General features: G+C 35.7%; 6 protein-coding genes and 1 long non-coding RNA gene across 8 annotated transcripts; 4 read left to right on the forward strand and 3 right to left on the reverse strand.

Moving 5' to 3' along the window:
* Positions 1-160: 160 nt before the first annotated feature.
* Positions 161-2,061, forward strand: LOC125584148. Its single transcript, XR_007321137.1, has 3 exons — positions 161-1,005; positions 1,082-1,739; positions 1,826-2,061. It is a non-coding gene; the product is annotated as an uncharacterized LOC125584148 (long non-coding RNA).
* A 6,282-nt stretch (positions 2,062-8,343) lies between these two features.
* On the forward strand, positions 8,344-10,705 carry LOC125584149. Its single transcript, XM_048752110.1, has 6 exons — positions 8,344-8,505; positions 8,675-8,904; positions 9,196-9,322; positions 9,410-9,703; positions 9,775-9,984; positions 10,115-10,705. Exons 2-6 carry the CDS (start codon positions 8,675-8,677, stop codon positions 10,442-10,444), a joined length of 1,191 nt encoding a protein of 396 aa, XP_048608067.1. The 5' UTR covers positions 8,344-8,505; the 3' UTR covers positions 10,445-10,705.
* Positions 10,706-12,925: 2,220 nt separating this feature from the next.
* LOC106386707 (protein kish-like) lies at positions 12,926-14,438 on the reverse strand. Its single transcript, XM_048752111.1, has 5 exons — positions 14,282-14,438; positions 13,937-13,981; positions 13,740-13,846; positions 13,426-13,460; positions 12,926-13,197 (listed from the first exon to the last, which is right to left on the reverse strand). Exons 2-5 carry the CDS (start codon positions 13,937-13,939, stop codon positions 13,130-13,132), a joined length of 213 nt encoding a protein of 70 aa, XP_048608068.1. The 5' UTR covers positions 13,940-13,981; positions 14,282-14,438; the 3' UTR covers positions 12,926-13,129.
* An 86-nt stretch (positions 14,439-14,524) lies between these two features.
* On the reverse strand, positions 14,525-17,648 carry LOC106386704 (mediator of RNA polymerase II transcription subunit 17). Its single transcript, XM_013826516.3, has 7 exons — positions 17,298-17,648; positions 17,115-17,228; positions 16,872-16,957; positions 16,000-16,381; positions 15,488-15,916; positions 15,086-15,400; positions 14,525-14,987 (listed from the first exon to the last, which is right to left on the reverse strand). The coding sequence occupies exons 1-7, from the start codon at positions 17,592-17,594 to the stop codon at positions 14,676-14,678; spliced, it is 1,935 nt and encodes a 644-aa protein (XP_013681970.2). The 5' UTR covers positions 17,595-17,648; the 3' UTR covers positions 14,525-14,675.
* A 103-nt stretch (positions 17,649-17,751) lies between these two features.
* On the forward strand, positions 17,752-18,973 carry LOC106386706. 2 transcript variants are annotated; one of them, XM_013826518.3, is made up of 3 exons: positions 17,752-17,853; positions 18,134-18,299; positions 18,662-18,973. In XM_013826518.3, exons 2-3 carry the CDS (start codon positions 18,145-18,147, stop codon positions 18,816-18,818), a joined length of 312 nt encoding a protein of 103 aa, XP_013681972.2. In that variant the 5' UTR covers positions 17,752-17,853; positions 18,134-18,144; the 3' UTR covers positions 18,819-18,973. The 2 variants fall into 2 exon arrangements, with proteins under 2 accessions (XP_013681972.2, XP_013681973.2); XM_013826519.3 differs by having other exon boundaries at positions 17,758-17,849.
* A 405-nt stretch (positions 18,974-19,378) lies between these two features.
* Positions 19,379-19,897, forward strand: LOC125584470. Its single transcript, XM_048752963.1, has one exon. The coding sequence runs from the start codon at positions 19,379-19,381 to the stop codon at positions 19,895-19,897; it is 519 nt and encodes a 172-aa protein (XP_048608920.1).
* Positions 19,898-20,229: 332 nt separating this feature from the next.
* On the reverse strand, positions 20,230-22,343 carry LOC125584471. Its single transcript, XM_048752964.1, has 3 exons — positions 21,407-22,343; positions 20,652-21,361; positions 20,230-20,583 (listed from the first exon to the last, which is right to left on the reverse strand). The coding sequence occupies exons 1-3, from the start codon at positions 22,341-22,343 to the stop codon at positions 20,230-20,232; spliced, it is 2,001 nt and encodes a 666-aa protein (XP_048608921.1).
* Positions 22,344-23,540: the final 1,197 nt, after the last annotated feature.

Raw genomic sequence — 23,540 nt, forward strand, 5'->3', positions numbered from 1 at the left:
ATCAGCCAATAGGAAAACAGCTCTCTGCCACGTCAGATAAGCAATGACAAATCTAACTTTTTCCAAAATGAATCCCGGCCCCTTTCTCTTCGTCTTCTCCGTCTCTCGACATTCCTAGATCCAGATTTTGTTTCTCCTTTTCTTTTCTCATTTTCTTCCTTTACTTCATAGTTGATAGTACTTTCTGATTTGTGTTGAGAGTAAGCAACGCGGCAAGAGATGTGGAGGTGAAGTGTGCCATGGAAGACGACGGTGGCTTAAGATCGTTGAGGTGTAGCCGAGCACAGCGACGTCGGATCTGAAGATAGAGGACTATAGCCATCTATCCCACCGACCACCGTCATCTCTATCTCTCTCTTAATTCAACGGCGGAGGAGGATAAGTATTAAATCCCGGTCCAATTACCGGTATGAAAGATACTACAGGTATGAAAGATTGTCCGTTTTATCTAAAAACTGTTCGGTTCGGTTATGGTAGACATGGCATTTACAATCAACTGTCTTACTCATTCCCCACCGATTGTAAGGTGTAGTTTTTAGATTTATGTTTTTTTTTATCAAGTTTGAGAGTGATTAGCCATGTTCATTTCAGTGGGGTTAAACGTTTTTTATTTTGATTATCAGGCCAGAACTCTTGATTGGAGATTTGATAAGAGAACTCAGAAGCTACACAACAGAAAGTCAAGATATATGCCAGTGAATATGTTAACTAAACTGAATGTGATTTTATGTTTATACTTTCTTGAATTCATTTTAGGTTTGGTTTAACTTTGTCTTCGTATTTTGATTCTCAGGCTAGAACAATGGATTTGAGGGCGAGCAGATCCACATGGATATCAAGATCCAAATCAGAAGCCAAAGATTCAGGCGAATAAAGATAAGTAGAGATGCGAGAGACGTGACCAACAGCTTTTCGAACAAAATCCAAAGAGACCACATAATTTGGCAGAGGAGAAGCTACAGTAGAGAAGATATGTGGTCAGATCTCTGTTGGTCGAAACATTGGGTATGTTTTCTTCTGTGTTTAGTGCTTAGTTGATCGCCACCTGTCTCTGTCTCATTAGTGGATTTTTATTTGACAGTACCACTAGAGTTCTGAGATCTGGTTGCAAGATTAACTTCCTTAGGAGGAGGAGGCAGAGATTAGCCTCACTCGAGAAGAATAGAAAGAAGCTTGCTCCTGCCCCCAACAAACCAGTTAAGATTTCATTAAAAACTCTTAGTGACCGAGATTAGTTTCTGACAAAATGCTTGAATCATTTTTTGCTTGCAGGACACGTTTTTGATTGCTTCTGGAGTTAGCGTCATGGCCGGGACGCTTTCTGCTGCTGAAATTGCCTCTGTCATTAACAAGTATGGATCTCCTCGCCCTAGAATGGAAAGGTAAGACTAGAAGAAAACAAAAAAAAATTGCTTTGATTAGAACGAAAGAAAACATCAAGGTTAGAGTTTTTAACAAAGAGCATCTAGAAATGCAAAGTTAAGAGCTATTGAAGATTTAAGGAAGGCTAAACTGAGAGCTCGAACTTTTGATGAAGCAGCAAATGGAGGAGAACGGAAGTCTTTGCAGTAGCCAAATGGTCGAGAGCTCCTCAAAAATATTTTAGAGATGCAGTGGTCGAGATGATCATAGAGAATGGTATCAACCACCAGGAAGAACTCAAAGAGGTTCTCATTTGTTATCTCAGATTCAACACCGACGAATATCATGTCGACATGAACATCAATATGTTTCAGCAGGTGCACATTGATTTAATTTTCATTAATTTTGCCCTAGAATAGTCATATATCCCTATATATAAATGTGTGTCTGTGTGTTGAATCAGATGTTTAAGACATGGGAAAAAATTATGGAGGAAAGACTAAGGGGGAAACAAAATGATACTTATAGCAAACTTGGGAGTGAAGAAACTGGTGTCTCAGTGGAAAAGGTGAAAGCGAAGTGGTGGGGGAAGTTAAGGAGTACTAGGTATTAATGGTCTGTTTCTTTTCTCGAGATGCAGATCTTTTTTTCAAAACACATTTAGTGTCATTTGAGGTTTTGGTTTTGTTGCTGAGAAGGTTCCATGGCATTAGAATTGAGTTATGTTTCTCATGGCCATCCAAATCGTATATAAAATTTAGTAAATAATTTTTATTAAATTTGCATTTCACTACAAGAAAACTTGTTTTTAGCCACAACTTAGCCACAAAACTTTTGTGGACAGTATAAAATAGCTACAAAATCTCCGCAAAATTAGCAACTACTTACAAAATCTAAAATTTGTGGTCATTTGTTGTTTTTTTTGTTGCTCCATAGCAGCAAAATAACTTTTGTGGCTATTCGAAGAAACACAGCCACAATTAACTACAAAAATAAATTGTGGATATACATTTCCACAAAAATCTCCCACAAGATTCATGGCTTCCGTATCCACAACTTTACTCGCGGATAATTGTTGTTATATAGCTACAAAATGTATTTTGTGGCTATCTCGAGGATAAAAAGTCACAATACGCTTTAGAATAAATTGTGGACATATATTATCCGTAAATATCCACAGAATTTTTCGTTAACATTTTAACCACAGACTTAAATTGTAGCTATCCGTAGAAATATAATTTTTAAAATTGCATGTGGTCACAAATGTGGTTGCGGTTATAATATTTAAAAGATTATAATGTTAAGAAAACATATCAGCATGTTCAAATCTGGTTCCATAATTAATTACATTAACTATCTACGCTTGTACTAGGATTTGTACGATACATTAAATAAGTTATACATTTTTTTACTTTTTTTTAGGTTGCAGGGAGAACATATCTTTATATTACCAAAAAAAAAGATAAGAATTTTTTTTTTTAAAATGAAGATACAAAGTAAAACAATTTCACATATCACTAGGCATTTCAATTCTCGGTTTGCTTCATGGTTTGGTCCTTCGGTTCTAAAGGTTTAGGATCTATTAAAATATTGAGTTTGGTTTTGTTTTGTTTATTTCGTTTTTTTTGTTTGGTTTGGGTAACCAAGTTGAAATCCGTCTTATTTCCAAAGTAATTTAAGATTCTATCCGGTTTTGATTTTTTTGTTAATTTGGGTTAAAAATAAAAAAAAACAATTTTTTGAGATTAATATCAGATATTTTGGGGTTGCAGATAAAAACTCGAATAATTCAGATAATTTTAATTATTTTGGATCAAAATTATATTAGTCATTTAACTTTTTGGTTATTTAACTTATAAATAATTTTAAGTTATTTTTATTTTTAAAATAAATATAATTAGTATATATATATATAGATATATTATATTATAGAAATTTGGGTACTTATTTGGCTCTCGGTTTGGTTCGAATTCAGTTTTTTTTTTTGATTCAATAGATATATATGGTCCACTAATATAACTGTTGGGATTCAAACTCGAACCGAACTTATTTTTCGATTTAGTTTAATTTGGTTCTTTGGTTCCAGATAAATGTGTGAAAGACTAGTTGCATCAATTATAAAAAAGCTCGGAAAATAATTATTTTAAATATTTAAGAAGTAGCCATAGACTAGCATCATAACTACAAAAGATATTAACTAGATTTTGGGACCGAAAAATAAATGATTCATCGCAACACTATTAAAGAGTAAACACAAAAATGAGTAATGAAGAATCATATATTATTGACAAAAAAAGAAGATCATATATTAACAAGTCACATGTTATACATTAAATATAAGTCATATAATCAATCTCTCGTAAGGTTGTAAGATGCATATTTATTGGTTCAGACAAATAGTTGATGGGGCAAAGAATATACTCTTTAACCACAAATATAGCTATCTAAAGAATATCTATATTTGATGGAGCAAAGAATATATTTTCTTTAGCCTCAAATATAACTACGTAAAGAATATGTATATTTGATGGGGAAAAGAATATATCTCTATAATATTATTTGAGAAGTCAGTTTTCTACGTGTCATGCTCACGTTAATCTTTACAACGGTTATTTACAGAGATACCCTTAATGAATTAAAATATTGAATTAATATATTATTATTATTTTTTTTGTTTAGTTTTCTTTTTAGTTTTTTCCAAAACATATATAAAAAGAAAAAAATTATAAAGTTTAAAAACGAATTTAAAAACGAAAATATATGTATATAAAATATGATTTCATTAAAAAGGAAAGTTCCCAAAATAGTAATATTCCGTTTAAAACATATTTTTACCGAACAAAAATATACTTATAACCGAGAAATAAAACTAATTTGATTTGAATTAATTAGAATAAAAAATAATTTTACTTGAGTTTGAATTTGACAGAATTTATTTAACTCGACTAATCCAATTTATATCCTAAATCAAAAATCTAGCCACAATTAAAATATATAATTTATAATAATAATATATTTATTTTTATACATATTTATTGTAGGATGACTCAAAATATATTAATAAATAAAAATAAAATATTAACTAATTGTTACAATATAATTAAATATATATATATATATATATATGTATGAGTCTTGAGAATATTATCATTATATTCATTTATGTAATTTTCAATAAAAACTTCATTTATTTTTTACTTAATTTTAATAAAAATATATATTATGTTATACATCATCTTACTAAAATATATTTACATATCTGGAAAAACAACCAATCTAAATGCAAATAAGAATTTAATCAAAATTTACTATATTTAGAATAAAATATTATAGTCCAGTTCGGAGAAATAGATGCAATCTAACATACCTAGGTGATAAACAAATCGATTGTTTACCCAGAAACAACCAAACCGACTAAATAAAACATATCCAAAATCATATGTCTAGTTAAAATAATATAATATTATCAAAACAAATTATACAAATAAATTATAAATTTAGTTAAAGCCAAAAGTAAATATCAATTAATTATAATATATTATCTTTATAAATATTTATATCTGTGCATGATCACGGGATTATCACCTTGTATATATATACATTAGATGGAGCAAAGAATATATTCTCTTTAGCCATAAATAATTGATGGGGTAAGGAATATTTATATTTGAAGCCTAAGATGATTATAAATTGTAAACAAGCTCGACATCGTTTCATAACACAAGAAACAAACTTTCTAAAAAATGGGAGATTTCTTTCAATCAAGAGAATGGATGTATAAAAGATTAAAACGTTCTGATCATAGTTTGTGCGAGAAATTTATTGAGGGTGTAAACACTTTTATTTCTTTTGCTTGTAATCAAGCATTTTTTCGTGAGTGTGGGAAGTTGTTTTGTCCTTGTAAAAAATGCAAGAATCAAAAATATCGCGATGTTGATACAGTGACGAAACATCTTATGTTGAAAGGATTTACAGAAAATTATTACTTGTGGACGCATCACGGAGAAAATTGGCAATACAATGATGGTGAAGCCTGTTCATACGGCAATTTCAAAACCTGTTCATACGGCAATTTCAGGTATTCAATATTTGAAATAATAATTATTTTTTTTTGCCAAAAAGACATAATACTCTTGCTGAATATTTTTAATTAATATTCTTATTTGTTCAATTTGTGTAGATATCGGACTCTTCTTTCGAGATATATCTGCCAAAATCTTGAAGATTGAAGATGTTGCTAGACTGAAAGAAAATATTGCAATTATGCTTTGCAATCTTGAAAAAATATTTCCACCGGCATTCTTTGATGTGATAGAACATCTACCTGTCCATCTCCCAGATGAAGCTTTACTAGGTGGTCCGGTCCAATATAGGTGGATGTATCCGTTTGAACGATACATGTATCATCTGAAAAAAAAAGGTTAAAAACAAAGCCAGGATCGGAGGATCAATAGTGGCTCAGTGTGTGAATGAAGAAATTTCTTACGTGACAAATAATTATATTGCACCTTCAACAGTTCAAGTCCCTGAAAAAGATGTCAACGAAATCAGATTCACTTACAAATATCTTGATGTTCCAATAATGTTCCAGCAAGAAGGAAGAATCAGTGGAAAATCAAGTAGTGCATGGTTAAATGATGAAGATTATAATATTCTTCAGACATTTTTATTGCTCAACTGTGAAGTATTTGAACCATATGAGAGGTATGTTATGTTATTTATAATTAATAATGACGTAGATGGTTATGAATATATAATGGATATCTAGAAAACTAATAATATATATGCAGGATGTTTGAAGATTATATGATGGATAACCACCCAAACATAACTTCTAAAGATATGACAAGAGCAAAAGATGAAAAATTTGCAATGTGGTGTAAAGATTACGTAAGTGCGAAAGTTATATACATGTTATAACATATTATATACATGTTTTTATCTCAGCTATTAAATAAGAAATATATGCAGATTAACAATGCTAGCAAATCATTTGAATTTCCATTGTGGATGTTGGAATTTATACAAGGTCCAAAGCACCAAATCACGTCATGGCCTATGTATTATTCGAGAGGATATCATTACCACACACAAAGCCATGGACAAAATAAAAAGACATTGAATTTTGGTGTTTGTGTTCCTGGAACTACTGAGACCGAGTATTTTGGACTTATCGAAGAAATATTCATGATAGAGTATCATGGTGCCGTTGGGTTAAAAGCCATGATTTTTAAATATCATTGGTTCAACATCGATCAAGGAATATGAAGACATCCATCTGGCATTGTTGATGTTTGCCCACAAATGCATTATGACAAGTACGATCCTTTTATATTACCAGAACAATGTGATCAAGTATGTTATGTTCCTTATCCTCGTCTACGATCAAGAAGAGAAGAATGGTGGACAACAATAAAAGTTATGCCGAGAGGATTTTTTGAAACTAAAGAAGTTTCTGATACGCCCAAAACAGGAAGGATGGCTTTGGCCGGGTGTTTGATATGAACCGAGAAGGCGATGGCACTTCTGGAACTGGAATGGAATGAATGGATCGTCAAGAGATGCGGAATGACTCTTGATATACCACGATCTAAGGCTAACCACCTAAGAAACGATGAAGGTGTGTTAGCTAACCACCAAACGACACAAAAGATGATTGGCTGACCACCAAATCAACAAGCCGGTTCAAACCGATGAACTAGCTAAGAACTCTCTCTCTCACTCAGAGAGAAGAAGAATCGGAAATAAACAACCAAAATGAACTGATTTTATTCATCAAAGGGACTACATATTTATACTACTTGTAGTCAAAGAGAATTAAAGAGAATTGTGGGAAAACAAGGCATAGAAAATAGAAACATTGACTAGAATATTATTAATGAGTCAAAGACTCAGTCTTCCATGCAGATTAGTCAAAGATGACCATTCGGTTCACGTTCTGGTCAAGGAAACCCTTCGGCTACTGTCCAGGTTCATCCGAACCAGATGGATGCATGGGGTAAAGATAAGGACGCTTGCGGGACTGTCCGGATGGTCCGCCAGATAAGAATGCATGTCCGTCTTTGGTTTCTTCACGACCCAAGCTAAGTCTGGCTCGACCGTGGGTTTTAGAATGCCGAGTTGGTCGGGGAAGATGGGCTGTGGTTCGGTCGGTTAGGTCGTCTGGACGTGGTTCCAGCCGAAGCTCCAATCGAGACGTACGCGGGACGGCTCGGTCAGTCTGATCGGTACGGTCGGATGAACGAACCTCGGTCAAATTGTTCAGAACGTCCTGATCTCCATGCTGGTTGGCTCCAATGGACTGATCCACGAACCAGGGCACATCAGTTTCTCAAAATGCAATACAAAACAATATTGTTGATCATGTGATACCATCCACTAATATTGTGCGAGTCGAAGCACATGCAGTCCAAGATGATTCAATTTACGAACCGATGCCAATGATTAATCCAGAAGATGAATATTTATCTGAAAATGATTTTATCGATCAGTATGACGAATATTCTGATTCAGATTCGCATTCGGACTAATAATATTGTATGAATAAATGGTTAAAAAAATAATGTATGTGTTATAAAACAAATAAGAAGATAAATAATAATTTGTAATGTATTTAATATTGTATGAATAAATGGTTAAGAAAATAATGTATGTGTTCTAAAACAAATAAAAAAACAAATAATAATTTGTCATGTATTTAACTTAATTCCTTTGTTTTAATATTGTTTTTAATTTATCTTTGAATGCTAAACTTTATCAAAATTCCTATTTAATTATTAATAGTATTATTGTAAAATACTAACCACAAAATTCTTAAGTGGCGGGAGTAATTTCCCGGGTATATAACTCCCGTAGAAACAAATAGCGACAAGTAGATTGGTAACAATCTAAAAATTAGAAAGTAATCACGAAATTTTTCACTTCCCGCGTTGTTTTCCCGGCTAAACCAATATCAGCCACTTGATTTATTAATTGAAAAAAAGGAAGCTAATCTACTTGTTTGCTCCGCCTACAAATATTACGTATCTATCTTGTCCTCTTCTCACAGTCAATCTCTATCCTTTCTCACAGTCAATTTCAAAAAAAAAAAAAGAAGCTAACCCTCAGTATCCTTTCTCTCTTCCTTACGTTCCTCTGTTTAAGGTCAGAAATCTCTTATTTGTTTCTCTTTTAGATTCGTATATTGAAATCTGAGGGGTCAATCTTCTGGGTTTTTAATTTTCATGTTCTGTTTCGTTTTAGGGTTGGGGTCAATGTACAACCCATATTTGTAATGTTCAAGTATTTGTAATGTTTTTTTGTTCTTTTGCAGATGAATATCCTACGTGGTTCTTCTTCAGGGCCAGCTAAGAGGAGCCGTCAAACTTGTCTTCCTCCTGGATTGAACAGGCCTGCTACGTCCGCTTCTCTTCCTCCTGGAGCGACCAGGCCGGCTTCGTCTGCGTCTCGACATCCACTTCCAAGCTTAGCTACTGTGATGAGTGCACCAGAGAGACGTAACATGCCTCTTCTCCATCCACAAAGGCCCAATGGAACTTTATGGTGAGTTCAGTGTTTCAGTTATTTGTTTGTCGTTTTAGTGTTTGAGTTATTTTTAAAGTTCTGTCTTTTGAGTTATTAGTTCAGACAGGAACTAAAGGATAAAGATGATTTGTTGACTTGATAACGTCTGTTTAAAACGACTGTATTTTTAATTATGTGTTTGAGTGTTTAATTTATTTGTTAAGTTTTGTATTTGAGCTATGGTTCAGACAGTGGTCTTGTACTAGGTCTTTGAGTTTACATTGGTCTTTGTCTCATCTAACAAAATGTTTTGGTGCTTTTTTTTCATAGGTTTGGGATAGACGATTGCATCCGGAAAGATGTAGTGTCAACATATCAGTCAAACTTTTGGGGACCATGGTGGACCTACAGAATGGTGCCAGATGAGAAGAAGGTCGCTTGGTGGACTAGTTTTCTGGTAGCTTCTCTAGATTTACTTTGTTTATTGGTTGATATAGTTGTATAAGCTCTCACCTTATTCTAATTAACTATGTTTTTGTTGTAGCAACAATACTATTGGGATCCTAAGCATCACAGTCAAGTTCGTTTTCAGTGGGAACAAATTCTGAAAAGCTCAATCAGAGACCTTGTAAGCAAGAGGAGGAGACCAGAAGAAAAAAAGAAGCCAGATTTTATTGGCCTAGCAGATTGGAACTTGATGCTAGAGACTTGGCAGGAGGAGCCACACCAAAAGAGGAGCAAAACGAATTCTGAGAATGCTTCCTCAAACCCAGATGGTTTAGGCACTCACCGTCATACTTCAGGATCAAAAAACCACAAGCGTTATGCTTATGACTTGGTTAGTCAATTTTTATATTCCATCAGCTTTATCTTCTGTAACTTACATAAATTTTTTAACACCATTTGCAGACTGTTAAGGCTGGTGGAGTAGCACCTCCAGTCACTGAAGTAGTGCGTATGACCCATACTCGCAAGGATGGCACTTTCATTGACAAAAGAGCAGAAGGTTTTGTGAAGGCTGCCGAGGCTCTTGCATTGGAGCGATCACAAGGTTCCTGTCTGACTGATGAAACCCCATCAGCACCCTCTACCCAGCAGCTCAACGCTGCTTACATTGAAGTAAGAATCTCCTAATCTAACTTACATAATCTATTTTAATAGCAGAATGAATTTAGTTTTGCATAATGAATTGATCGACACTGTTTTGTTTGTCTATATCCATGAGTCTTTTCAATTTTTTTTCTTGTAGGTGGCAACCAATGGCAAAGGGCGAGTTTATGGGCTTGGTTCAATTCAGGATATTGATGATGAACCAAGTGAGACTGCACCAGCATCTTTATTTACACATGTGGCAGTTGATGGACGCTTGACCACCATGGAGGGTGTTGTAACTTGCTTGAAGGATGATGTTTCTGGCTTGAAGGAGGATGTAATTGGTATTAAGCGAGGCATTGAGGTTCTGATGAAGATGAATGGAGTGGACCCTGTTACCTTTGAACCTATTCAGCGTGAGAGCGATGCATCTGTTCGAACTCCCCAATCAAGCCAAGAACTTGACCAAAATTCTCCCGTACATTAACTCTGATCTTGGTGTCTTTTGTGTTTATACTAAGTTAAGCTCTAACATCACTAGATGTCTTTTGTAAAAACATCACTAGATGTCTTTTGTAACTTCCGAAGAACATCATTAGATGTCTTTTGTAAAATTTTTTTATAATTTTAATGGTATTTGAATGTTTAAATTAATTATTATGTTGTTTAATGCTTTAAATTTGATTTCAAATTATTAATCAGTACAGTTTAAAAAATAAATCAAAATAAATAATAAAACCACAGAAAAGCACATATAAATTTGTGGCAATTTTTAAAATAAAACCACAGATTTCCACATAATAAGTTGTAGTTATACAAGCCACAAATACAAATAATTGTGGTTATTTTGTGTCTACAAAAACCGTTTGTGGCTAAGTCGTAGAAGCACAGCAACAAATAACAACGCTTATTCGATTGCCACAAGCCCGTAGTCAACGAAATTTTTTTGTAGCGATTTGTGGCTAAGCGTTAAATAGCCACAAATATTAAGCGATAGCCACAACATTTTTCATGGCTAATTACAGAATTTCTTGTAGTGTCTATGATGTCAGAGGATACAAAAACATGTGGCTGGCCAATATTTTATGTATAAGGCCACATAAACTCAAGAATGCACGATTCATTAAATAAATACTTTTACGTTCAAATAAAATAAGTTGTTTTAGTGAATATTTTATATTGACATTTTCCTCTTTTCTGCTATATGACATATTCATGTTAAACACAACAACATTAGGTGGTTAGTGAAATTCAACAATCAGAAAAAGATTTTCAATAAACAAGTATCATCAGATAAAATTTAAATTTTATAGTTGATTTGGTTATGAAGATAGAAAAACCCTTCAAAAACATATTTCTATGAAAGATTTTGCTCATGCAAAATGGTCAATGCTACATATATTACATTATTTACATTTTAAATGTATAAAATATATTTCAAAATAATTTATATAAATGGCTTGCAAGTATTAAAAATGAGAAAATAAAAGATTCCAATTAGCCGAAATAAAGCAGTACTAAATACATATGAAGAATTCGACCATAAAACAGTTTTACCTTTTCAATTTGTAAATAGTAAAAAAAATTCTCAAAACAAAAAATATATAATCTCATATTTTTATAATTATATTTTATAAATCTACTTAAACTTATACCTACATATACAACTAATTGGTTGGCTAGCTATACGCTAAATATCCTCTAACTGTTAAATAATGATTAGAATGTACCAAAATTTGAATATTTAAATAGAAATCTAAAGAGAACAATAAATAAACTTATTATTGGAAAACTAAACAAATCCATAAAAATAAAGATAATAAACTAGGGTCAGTGGCTACAGTCAATAGTTTAAATCAAGTGGCTACAGTCAATAGTTTAAATCTCAAATTTTTATTTTGCCATGAAAAACATATTATTTAACTAATTTATTAATAATAAATTAGGACTTTGGACAAAAATTAAAAAAAAAGTTAAATAGCAATTACTATTTATAAAAGAAAATTTTGGCTATTAAAAAAACTTTTAAATATAAAAAATTACATTGCGAAGATTTTCTTTAATTGTTACCTCCAGTCTATTATGTATATACTATTAGATTTACATCTTTATTTATAATATTATACCAATTAAGTTTGTGTAAAGGTCAATTTAGGTTAGATCATTACCAATTTATGCATTTGGCTTCTCGCTATACTACCTCCATCATAAACTGCTTAATATTTAACTTTAAGAGTCTAAAATAATAATCGAAGTATGTTTATACTCTAACATACATACGATATTGCAAGGTTGTGTATTTTATACACAATACTAATGACAAATATATCTGTATGTGTAATACACATAATCAATCCAAAGTACTTTATGTAGTATCTAAGCATGAAATCGTTTATAATGAAATCTTCCACAGGTTTTACAGTATTATAATAAACACTTATTTACGAAATAATAAATACCAAACACATTTTAAAATTGAACTATCATATTAAAACAAATAAATGATATAATATAGCACATAATAAAAGTATTCTATTTTAAACTTCTATGTTTAAGTTATACTCCCTCTATTTCAAAATTATCAATGTTTTGGATAACAAAAAAAGTTTTAAAAAATATTTATTTTTTTACATTCTCAATGTATTTTTACTAGGTTATAATTGTAAATTGTAAACTTCGAAATAAATAAATTATGATTACTGAATTTTGACCGGTTAAAAATTATAGAAAATAGTTAATCACAAAGAATGATATATTTATAATCAATATATAAGATAAGTTTTTATATGTATGAAAATTTAAAACTTACATCTTTTAAACATTAATTTATAAACATACGCGCGGTAAAATCTCTAGTATTACGAATGAAGGTAGGCTAAACATATATATACACCTCTTATAATGGACCTGGGTAATATACTTAGGCCCATTTGGTTTTAAATACTTTGTTCTTCTGAATTTTACCAACTGAAGAAAACTTGTTTTGATGGCTCCAATGTCATTATGTTCTACAGTTCGGCTTATAGACTTTTAAGTCTTCACATAAAAATTTCCAAATACAAAGACCAACCCATCATCCATAAGAGAATATATCCCTTTATCATCGAAACCCTTGCATACAGGAAACTGAGTATCTCAAAGAAGGTAAATCTACACTGTGAGAAGTCGAGACTCAAAAGAAAATGATGGAGACACCCATCATGAAGCACCCCACGGACATCCAAGGGCTCAAACGCTCACCTGTTGTTGCAAGTGTGACATAACAAAGCAAAGTTTAATCAACAGAATGTTTAAACGAATCACACTAACTGGTAGACGATATAGTCCAAAAACTTGTATTTTATGGGTTGGAAATAAAAGTTAAACTATGAGTAGCTGCATTGGTTACTAACTAATTCTTTTTCCTAGAAAGCCTATCATTAGTTTCAATTCGTAAGAACAGATGCAAAAAAGGGAAGGAAGGCCTACCTATTCTAGCAGCCTTCCAAAAGAATCCTCGAAACCTGCAATGAGAAAAGCATAAAATGTTCAACCACTTTGCAACACGTTGACCAAAGTGATGAATAGATGCATCATGCATGAGAGAGATCATGGATACATAAGACTTATGAAACCATATGGAATGCAAAGTAAGTATTCACAGAGATTTAGCTCAAGGCTAGCAAGAAAATGCATTAATAAACGGTTTCAAAGCTCAAATAATGTATTCTAGGTTCTTCTAGGAACCAGTACAAGGTGAATCCAATTCAATAAAAAGGGAGAGTAAAGAGGATGGTTCAAACCCAGTCTTCTGCTCAAGAATGGCAGGGAACTGCATCTTGAGATAAGTGCAAGTGCAGATAACAAGCAGCACCACCGTCAGAAATGAATGGAAATTGAACAAAGCTGACTGTCAAATATCAAAGATTAAACAAACTCAAAGCTCAAATCACTAGGAAAAAAAAAATCAGAGCGGATCTGAAAAGGCAATTATCATTACCATTGTCGCTGATGATCACTGAAGCACTTTAGAAACTCCTCGAATCTGAAAAAACATACATATATGAGGATCATAGGAAAATCAACTTGAAGACAGACACATTCACGAAGAATCATGACAAAGATCGTAAAACACACAATCATCAAAACCTATCAGTTCTACACCGCCGAGAAGAAAAATTCATCGGATCTATTCGTCAATTCTTATTCTAATTGCATTGCAGAAGCATCCGGTGAGTGTAAACAAAAACAAATCTCTTAGATGATAAAGCGAATCAAACTCCATATATGTACTTGTAAATCGAGAGAGATCAAATCAGAAATATCGAGAAAAAGGAGTAGAAACCTGAATCTGAGCTCAAGGCGATGGTGATTCGTAAAAACAATTAGGGGTTTGAAGCTTGAATCTAGCAAGCGGTCAGGACGTGAAGAGAGGGATCGAGAGACGACGGAGGAAGAAACGTTTGCCAGAGTTTTTCTGGTTTTCCCTATTTTACCCCTTTCTTCCTTAAATAAATAACTAAATGTTTAGGATTCGGTTATCATCTTAATCTCATAAAATGATAAAAACTATAGTGAGCAGCATAAATAAAAGATTATTATCAAATGGAATATAAATTAATCAAAATCACACCTTAAAACACTAATTTATAGTATTCATTTATGCTTTAATATAAGAGTCTTAGTAGCCATTATAAACTGAGCACCAAATTAAAGAGTCTCGTCTTGTTCTTTTACCATCAGTCTAAAGCATTCCGACCACTACCACACAAGTTGATCAAATCCATGAGAACAGAGTACAACACATCCAGAGACAAATGCCCCAACGACTTCCTACTCTCCGACACCCCTTTCCTCTCCTCGGTGCACCCATTCTCCATCACAAGCCACCATGATATGCATCCCTTTACATCTTCCGGGTTTACTTGCCCCACAAGGCTCACTCTCTCCCCCTCCACTATCTCTAACGACAAAGACAGAAAATCCCTGCTCGCTTTTGTCCCTACCGTCCTCGCTTCCTCCAGTAACCAACACACTATCTGGCTCGCCACCTTCTCAAAATAGTCATTTTTATAAGATGTTTCCCATCAATAAACTGCGTGTTTATAGGAAACTAACTTTCGGACAAGAAGAGTATGTCTGAACGTACCTGTTGGAGAATTATCACGGGAAGGTCGGCCAAGTCGCACTCGTATTTGTTCATGGAGAACAAATTGCAGGAAGTGCTTTTCAGTAAGCCAACCACATTGGGCGTGCATTCCGCTTCGATACTGATACAATCATCCTTCACCACCACTCTTGTCCGGAACTGCGTTTTAATATTCCTCTTACCATCTAGAGACTGGCTTTCGGACCTTCCTTGAGGGATGATTGATGGAGGAACAGTCATGAGGACAGTCCATGAAGATGTCCGAGAATTCCACGTAGGATGAGATATCAAATGAAGATACGGGACCTTGCAGACCTGTTCAAAGGAATGAACCCAAGATGACAACAAGTGACTTGATGGAGAATGAACATCCAATAAAATTTAATGCATCCGGGAACATACCACGCTTTCTAGTTGCACAAGAACTCTAGCTGAGAAGATTCTATGAGCCAAAGATAAGCAGAAATGATCAAGAAGCCCTGAGTTGTTGTCCTTTGCGGTTTGATTGGATGCTCTGTTGCTTTTTGACTTGGGCTGATCTTTCGCTTTTCCAAAGGCATGCTCGTGAAAAATTTGTTGCAAGTATATTTCATAGCTGGCACGACTAGGGAACCCTAGCTTGTTCACACGACAGTCTCCTTCTGCTGATGATTCAATGAGCATGTTTGCAGATTCCGACTTCTTGATGCTGGCGTTTTTGCCAGATGGGTAGAGAGATACAAACAAAGAAGCTCCTTGGCCGATGTTCATTTCCATGAAGTTTTCTCGTATTCCACTGATGCTGAACCCCACACCTTCACTGAATGCTTCGCGGTTTAGCATGTCAAACAACTGGTAAGAAGACCAAAGAAGTGAGAAAAACCGCCATGTAAAGATACCAAAGTAGGACGAGATAAATGACCAAAAAAACCTACCTGCTCAGCAAAAATAGATTTATGCACCTCCCTCAGTAGCGAATGAGTCTCTTTAACAGATTCGTCGTCACTTACAGACTGCTTCTCTGATATTGGATCCTGGCCGGTGGTGGAGTTTATGTGCTCGTCAGACTCGTTTGGGTTATCAATCGAATTCAGGCCAACAAACCCAAACCGGAGGGAGTACCATGAATCTTGGGGTAGATTAATGGCCAGCATACCAGCTGAATCATGTTCTACGCGAATTGTGGAGAGTGTAGATGGGCGAAAACCAGAAGCGGGATCATATAATGAACTGTCGGAAAGATCAATCGTGAAGCCCTCATTGCTGGCGTTTGAAGCAAGTACACGCTGTCGCTTGACTTTCCAATTCCGCTGTAACCTGTAAGCATGTCAGCATTGCAAAAAAAATTACCATTTGCAAGAATCAAACAATCTCTATTCTGGAATATGAAGTCATCTTATAATTTACTGCAAATTAAAAACAATGTCAACGGAGTTGGCATAGTCCTAAGAAGTCCCTACACACACACTGAATCTTCCTAAAATACAGCATATTCAGGGTTTAGCAACAAAGACATGTACAAGTGCAAATATAGGATGCCTACACATTGATTAACGTTATAGCATATAACAAAGCCTATGAGCATAAACGTCCTAGATCCAAAAAATGACACCATTAATCTGAAGACAAGACAAATAGCTATGACATTGTAAGCAACTTAAAACTAAAATAAACAATGCAAAAAGGAACATCCTCGGAGTTGCAAAACGCCATTAAAGAAAACAAAGGTTTCCCTAAAGTTTCTTGCTCACAGAAACGAAGCTAACATATAATATAAGAAAAGGAAGTTATTAGCAAATGAACGAACCTGATAAGAGCACCATAAAACCTCGCTTCGCGATTGACTTTCTGCTCTAAAGATTTTGCTGATTGCTTGAAGAATTTTCCTAAATGCTGCAGAGAAAACAAGTATCCAAAGATGACACATAAGGCTTGCCAACACTTTCTCATGACACTAACAAGCATCTAACTAACACAATTACCAGACTACACCCATCTTCAATAGAAGTAAAACAACAGTTAGCACATAAGAAAGTAAGCTACTAGTTACCCTGTAGCTCTGCAACTTGGTAGCAGTAGACACAGCAAGATCCGAGAGAATCTCATTAGGTATAGGCTTAGGTCTAGTCATCCCAGCCACCGTCACTGCATCATTCGCTTCCACCTACAAAAGATCAATCCATTACTTACTAAAGAGCATTCATAATCATGTAAGCACATTAGTCACACTCACGGTATTGATAAGGTCTATGATGACGGAGAGCTCCTGATGAGCCGACTGCAGATTCTCCACCATTCCCTTCCACTGCCACTGCTCCGGCCCCTCTTTGGACGTCTTCTTCTTCTTCTTATTGTTCTTCAGCTCGTCTTCTTCCTCCAACGCCCACGCGAAGTCTATCCTCCGAATCAACGAGACTCTCTTGTCGTCGTAACCTACATCGGAAGGAAAACGCTCCGCGCCGTTCTCCTCGATGGATTCTAGTCGCTTTATCGGAAGCCTGTCGAGAGAGATCTCCATGTCGCTGTCCATATCTCCGCCGCAGAAAACCTTGAGATTTCGACGGTGACGAGCTTCGCCGCTCCTAATCGGTTTATTTAGATCTAACCATTCCGGGTCGGGTATCTTTGTTTCGGGTCAAGCCTAATAACAAAGCCCATAAGAAGCCCATTTAATACCAAAATATGCAAGTGCCTTGTTTTTAGCTAAAGCTTCACACTTTCTAAAACCCTTTCATTTCCGATTTGGATATCGATCGGGTTCCTCTTCGTAGTCGCCTTCCAATTCGTAGGTATCTTCTTCTTCTTCTCTTGATGGGTTCTTGTCGATTTGGGTTTCCGCCGTGATTTTCATTCGAATTTCGTATCTGGATCCATCGAGAGATTTGTTACAGTGTGTAGTAGTTATAGATCGATGTTTCAGGTTCTTTTTGTAACAAGTTCTCTGGGTAGAAAAGTAGAAATCTTTAGCTTTGAATCTCTCAATCTAAATGCTTAAAAAGAGTTCTCTTTTATTAATCTAGTAACGGGGTTTTTGTGCTGCAAGCTTTTTAATAGTGTTTTGAAATGCAGAGTAAGGAGCAATGAAGGTGAGATCATCTGTGAAGAAGTTGTGCGAGTTTTGTAAGACAGTGAAACGCCGTCGACGTGTGTATGTTATATGTTCGTCCAATCCTAAGCACAAGCAAAGGCAGGGATTCTGCTCCATTGCTCATGATGGAATCATACCTCCTCCCTTGTAAGTGAATTTATGTGTTGCTCAAATTATTTCTTTGTTAGCTTTTGGATGATTAAAATACGTTAAATGGTTTGTATAAATATGCTAAATAACCAAAGTCTCTGCTTTCATTTGACAATTGTTAATCATTTCCTGTCTGACATTAGTAACTTAGTGTGACAAGCTTTGGTATCTGTTTTTGAATCAGAGCCTATTGTACAGCTACTACTATATGTAACCTTTCAAAGAGGAACTGATGTAACCAACGCACAAACATGAGATACAAATTGAGTTCATTGAGTTGGGGGGCTCTTGTTTTCTTTTTGCAGAGTGGAAAGTAACAAGAAACTCACTTGACAGTATTTTTTGATTATATAAAACAGGTTTTCTGAGTCGGTTGCTAATCAGGAGGTGGTGAGGATGCCTGGTCAGGGCGTATCAGCTGGTCTGGCATCACTTTTACACAAAAGGCCTGAGCCAGCAGCAGTTTTCGGATGGAGGGGAGGTCTTGCATCCATTCTCTTCAAGCAAGGGAATTAGCAAGTTAAACCAGCATTTACTATTTGAATTTTCTCGAGTTGTAATTCAAGTTTGTTTCTCAAACACATTTACTTGGTTCAGTTGTAGGCTCTTCTAGACCCGTTTGATTTGCTTGCACCTTATATGAGTTGAATAAAGAGAGATATTAAACTTGAGTATGTGCTTTTTTAGATTTTTCAGTGAAACATATGTTGCCTTTATACATTTTATAGGGGAAAATCGCATTTTAAACCCTCAAAGTGAGCAGGAGACGCACTTTAAACCTCGACGCTTAAAAACTAACACTTTAAGTACAACCCTAACACATTTAACCTCCAAACTTACCTCCGTGTTTCTGCCGTCGAAATGTTAAACGGAACAGTAAATGGAGTTTACAGACTCATTAACAGACGTTTTACTTAAAAAAAACGTGTTAAACATGTGCTCTATTAACTTAATGAAAATCAAAATCAAATCGGGGATCTAGGGTTTATAACTCTAATCCGATAAAAATAGAAACAGAGGAGACATCGATTTGAAAGAAGAGAGGGTTAAAGAGAGATTTTCGCAGAGAGTGGAAGATGATATCTCAAAGTGATAATTTCCTAAGTGTGAATTCCCAGAGTGCAATTTCTTCTTCCTCGACTGAGCATGGAGTTCTTTGCGATTGTAATCGCAAGGCAAAGATTGAGAGAGCTTGGACTCGTGAAAACCCGGGGCGTAGATTCTTCGGTTGCAAAGGGCGTCGAGTTAGGAATGGGTATGAGAATTGTAACTTTTTTCGTTGGTTTGATGTGGAGAAACCACATGGATGGCAGCATCTGGCTTTACTGGCAGCGAGAGACATAATTCGAGAGCAAAAGGAGGAGCTAGCCGTTCTGAGGAACAAGGTAACTATTCCAAATCATGAAGGCTCGAACATGGATATTTCGAATGAATTTGTGGAAAAATTTAAAGAAAAAGTTGAAGAATGTGAAGCCTTGAAGAAAGAAGTGTTGATACTAGGTGAAAGGAGTGCTGTGTTTCGCAATGTTCTTGTGGCCTCGTCAGTCGGATTTGCTATCATTTTGGGAGGGATGATTGTTATGTCCAAGTACTGATGTTGTTGTCTTAGTCTGAGATGTTAGCTGTTGGCTTGGTTTATGTGAGACTTTGTTCTTTTGTTATTGTGTTGTAAGCCTTATAGTGGCTGTGTAAGACTTTGTTCTTATGTTATGGCAGTGTTTCTAAGACTGATTTCAAGTTAAGTATTGCATTGGATTCCTCTTGATTATGAAAACAAAGAAAAAGTGTAACAAAATGAAGTTCAAAACATGAGTCTAAAGCCGATAATAGAGTAAAAGCATGAGTCTGAAGCCGATAATAGAGTCTACTAAACACAAAAAAATGCTACAATCAAACACCAAAACAAGTAGAAACTGAATCAAACAACTTAGTCTGTTGGAGGATGGCTGCTTTCGCCTTGAGCAGGCTGGATGTTAGGGTCTTGTGGGTTAAGGTTAGACCTATCATAAACCCGGTCTCCAAAAACTTCGAAAGGGCGATCAGTGTAAGGACTCCAAAACGTCCCAACACCAAATGGAATGGCAGCAGTTTTCCTTATCTTCAATGGTCGCCCTGTAGGGGCCTTCTTCACATGTGGCTTGACCTGATTTGTTGAGGATGAAGGTTGAGGAGCACTAGAACTTACATCAGCTACTATGTTATCAGTTGAAGTTACAGGCTGAGAGCTGCTCACTAATGTTTTCTTTCTTCCTTTTGGCTTTGGTGGTGGTTTCGGATGGTCCTGAAACACAATCATTATTTAGAGACATTTTATTACTTTAAGTAAGAGAGACAAAACATATAATAAACCTCATTTGGATGCTTTCGAGGTCGGCCCCGTCGGTTCTTTGGTCCTTCTACAGTAACAGGTTCATTCTTGCAACTTGTTTTAATGTGTCCAGCTTGCTTGCATTGGCTGCAATGTGGAATTCTTCCATGTCTAGTTGATTTTCCTGCAGTTTTAAGATCTTCAAACGGTTCTTTTCTCCTGTCTCTAGTCTTTGGACGTCCTCGTGGTTTACGAAATTCAGGAACAGCAATTGGAGTCTTGTATGTCTTCTTCCATAACTTCTCTCCATTCACAGGTTTGATGTTATTTTCATATGTTGCCCTCAACACACTCGTGTAATAGTACTCTGCTACATACCTCGTTGCATCATCTTCATTATCATCCAAAATACACACAGCATGCTTGCACGGTATACCGGTTAGATCCCACTTTCGACAAGCACATTGGTGAGTGGCTAAATTCACAGAATAACCACATTCAAACTCATTCATCTCGTACACATGCTTGCTACTGCGTAATGTTGAGCAATATTGCTTAGCAACCCTAGTCTTCTCTAACACCACCATTGTAATTGGTGTGACAAACGTGTCACACTTCTCAGCTTTCAGAAACCTTCTTGATACCCTTCTCATAGCTTGTCTTCGTATGTCCTCTAAAAGATTAATCACTGGCTTCGACCTGGCCATCTTGATAGTCCTGTTGAAACTCTCGGATAAGTTGTTGTGAACATCTGCACAATGTGACTCCAAACTGAAGAATGCACGACATCATCTACGTGGTTCTGTTGCTAGTAGAGCATCGCAAGCCGTCTGATCATAGTCCTCGAGTAGCTTCATTCGCTCATCATATTCTCCTTCAATAAAACTGTAGGCAACACCCCAAAAGAGATTCTTGTATTCTGACCTTGAGAATCCTTGTTTTCTCCAATTGGCATAGATATGCCTCGCACACATACGATGTTCAGCATTTGGAAGCTCAGCCTCTATCGCAATCACTAGCCCTTTTTGCTTATCAGATATAATAGTCAGTTGCTCTCCGTTTCCTAAGTCTAAATCTGCTTTCAGCTTCTTCACAAACCAGCCCCAAGTATCTTTATTCTCACCTTTAACCACTGCCCATGCAATTGGATACATTCGGTTATCCGCATCTCTCCCAACGGCTGCAAGCAAATCACCAGTCAACTCCCATTTCAGAAAACATCCATCTAACCCAATTACCGGTCTACAACATTTTTTCCAAGTAGTCCTAAACTCCTCGAAACAGATATAGAAACAATCAAACATTTCCACACCATTTTTCTGCATAGTGCAGAGATCAGTTCTGATACCACTATGTGTTCGGTTGAGCTCAGCTTCATAATCCCACAGCTTACCAAACTGAGTTGTTTGCGCTTCCAATATGGAGTCCAAGGCAATTCGCCTACCTCTATAACACTTGGAAAGTGGAACCACAATATTGTATCGCTCCTTGATTGTGTCTTTGATGGCAGCAGCTTGTAAGCTAATATTCCTGCGTATTTCTTCTCTAAATAGCCTTGCAATGACGCCTTGCTTCAACATTGAAACTCTGCTTGATTTTCCATGATTGTGACGCATATGGCAGACTTTAACCATCCATTTATTGATAGGTGGTTCAAAAGAGCAGTATACTCTGAACTTGCATTTCTCACCGCAGCAAACGACAGCAATTCTGTTTGATTCCGACTTAGCCATCTTCACATCGTATTGTGTCTTCAAGGAGTATCTAAGGAGTTGGTCTTTGAACTCCAAACCCGAGTTAAACTTCTGGAACAACCAAATGTATGGTGGTTTTTTCAAATCGCCATGGAACTTTGGCTTTCAATTCCTTCTCCCTTTTGGATCATCCCATTGCTCCCACTCCTCCTCTGATCCTATTGGTGTGTCTGGATTTGCGGCATCCTCTTCCAACACACATTCCTAGGCACTTTCTTCTGCTTCTCTTTCAGCTGTTTCTTTTTCTTCCAAATTTTGATAAGCTTCTTTTCCAAGCTTCGCCATAGAACCTTCTTCAAAAACTGCCCTAAACCTTTCATCTTCACCACCATCTCCAGCATCTTGAACCACTTCATCACCAATTTCAGCTTGTTCTCTTTCTTCACCTTCTTCAGTCACATTCTCATCAACGATACCAGCCTGAGGAGCCACATTCTCTTCGCCTTCTTTAGTCTCATTCTCATCAGCCTGAGGATTTTCTTCATCTTCTTCCTCTGATTGTTCAGGTTCTTCATCTTCTAGTGGCCTCTCCACTTCTTCTTCTCCATCACTCTCTGGAAATTCTTCTTCTTCATTATATCTAACATCGGAGACATCATATTCAATGAAGACATCAATCGCACCAGCTTCTTTGGCAAGACGCATCAAGAGAAACATATCATCAGGATTTTCTTCAAACACATAGGTCACTGTGTGTTCATCTCCTTCGCAATATCTTTGTACCATACGATCTTATTGGAGCAATGATCTTTGCATCTTCTCTGCTGAAGCGTATGAATTTTTCCCATGAGATGTCATACAATTCCCACTGCACAGAAATTTCAAACAACTCTCCCACGTACTTGTAGTCACCGTTGTTTTTCTCCATAGATCCACCGACATGGATTCTCAAATCAATCATAGTCCCTTCTCTGTAGAGTAGGAGAAAAGAAAAAAATGTTAGATCATCCATACAAGCACCAAACACCCAGAATCGATATGGGGAGAGAAACGAAAGCTTACCCCATTTCGAAAAGAGCATTCGATTTCGTCTTTCTCTTCTTTCAAATCGTCTTGCTCTGCTTTCGCTGTCTCCTATGTTTCTATTTTTATCGGATTAGAGTTATAAACCCTAGATCCCCAATTTGATTTTGATTTTCGTTAAGTTAATAGAGCACATGTTTAACACGTTTTTTT

This window comes from Brassica napus, chromosome C3, assembly GCF_020379485.1.
Source record: "Brassica napus cultivar Da-Ae chromosome C3, Da-Ae, whole genome shotgun sequence".
Taxonomy (NCBI): Eukaryota; Viridiplantae; Streptophyta; class Magnoliopsida; order Brassicales; family Brassicaceae; genus Brassica; species Brassica napus.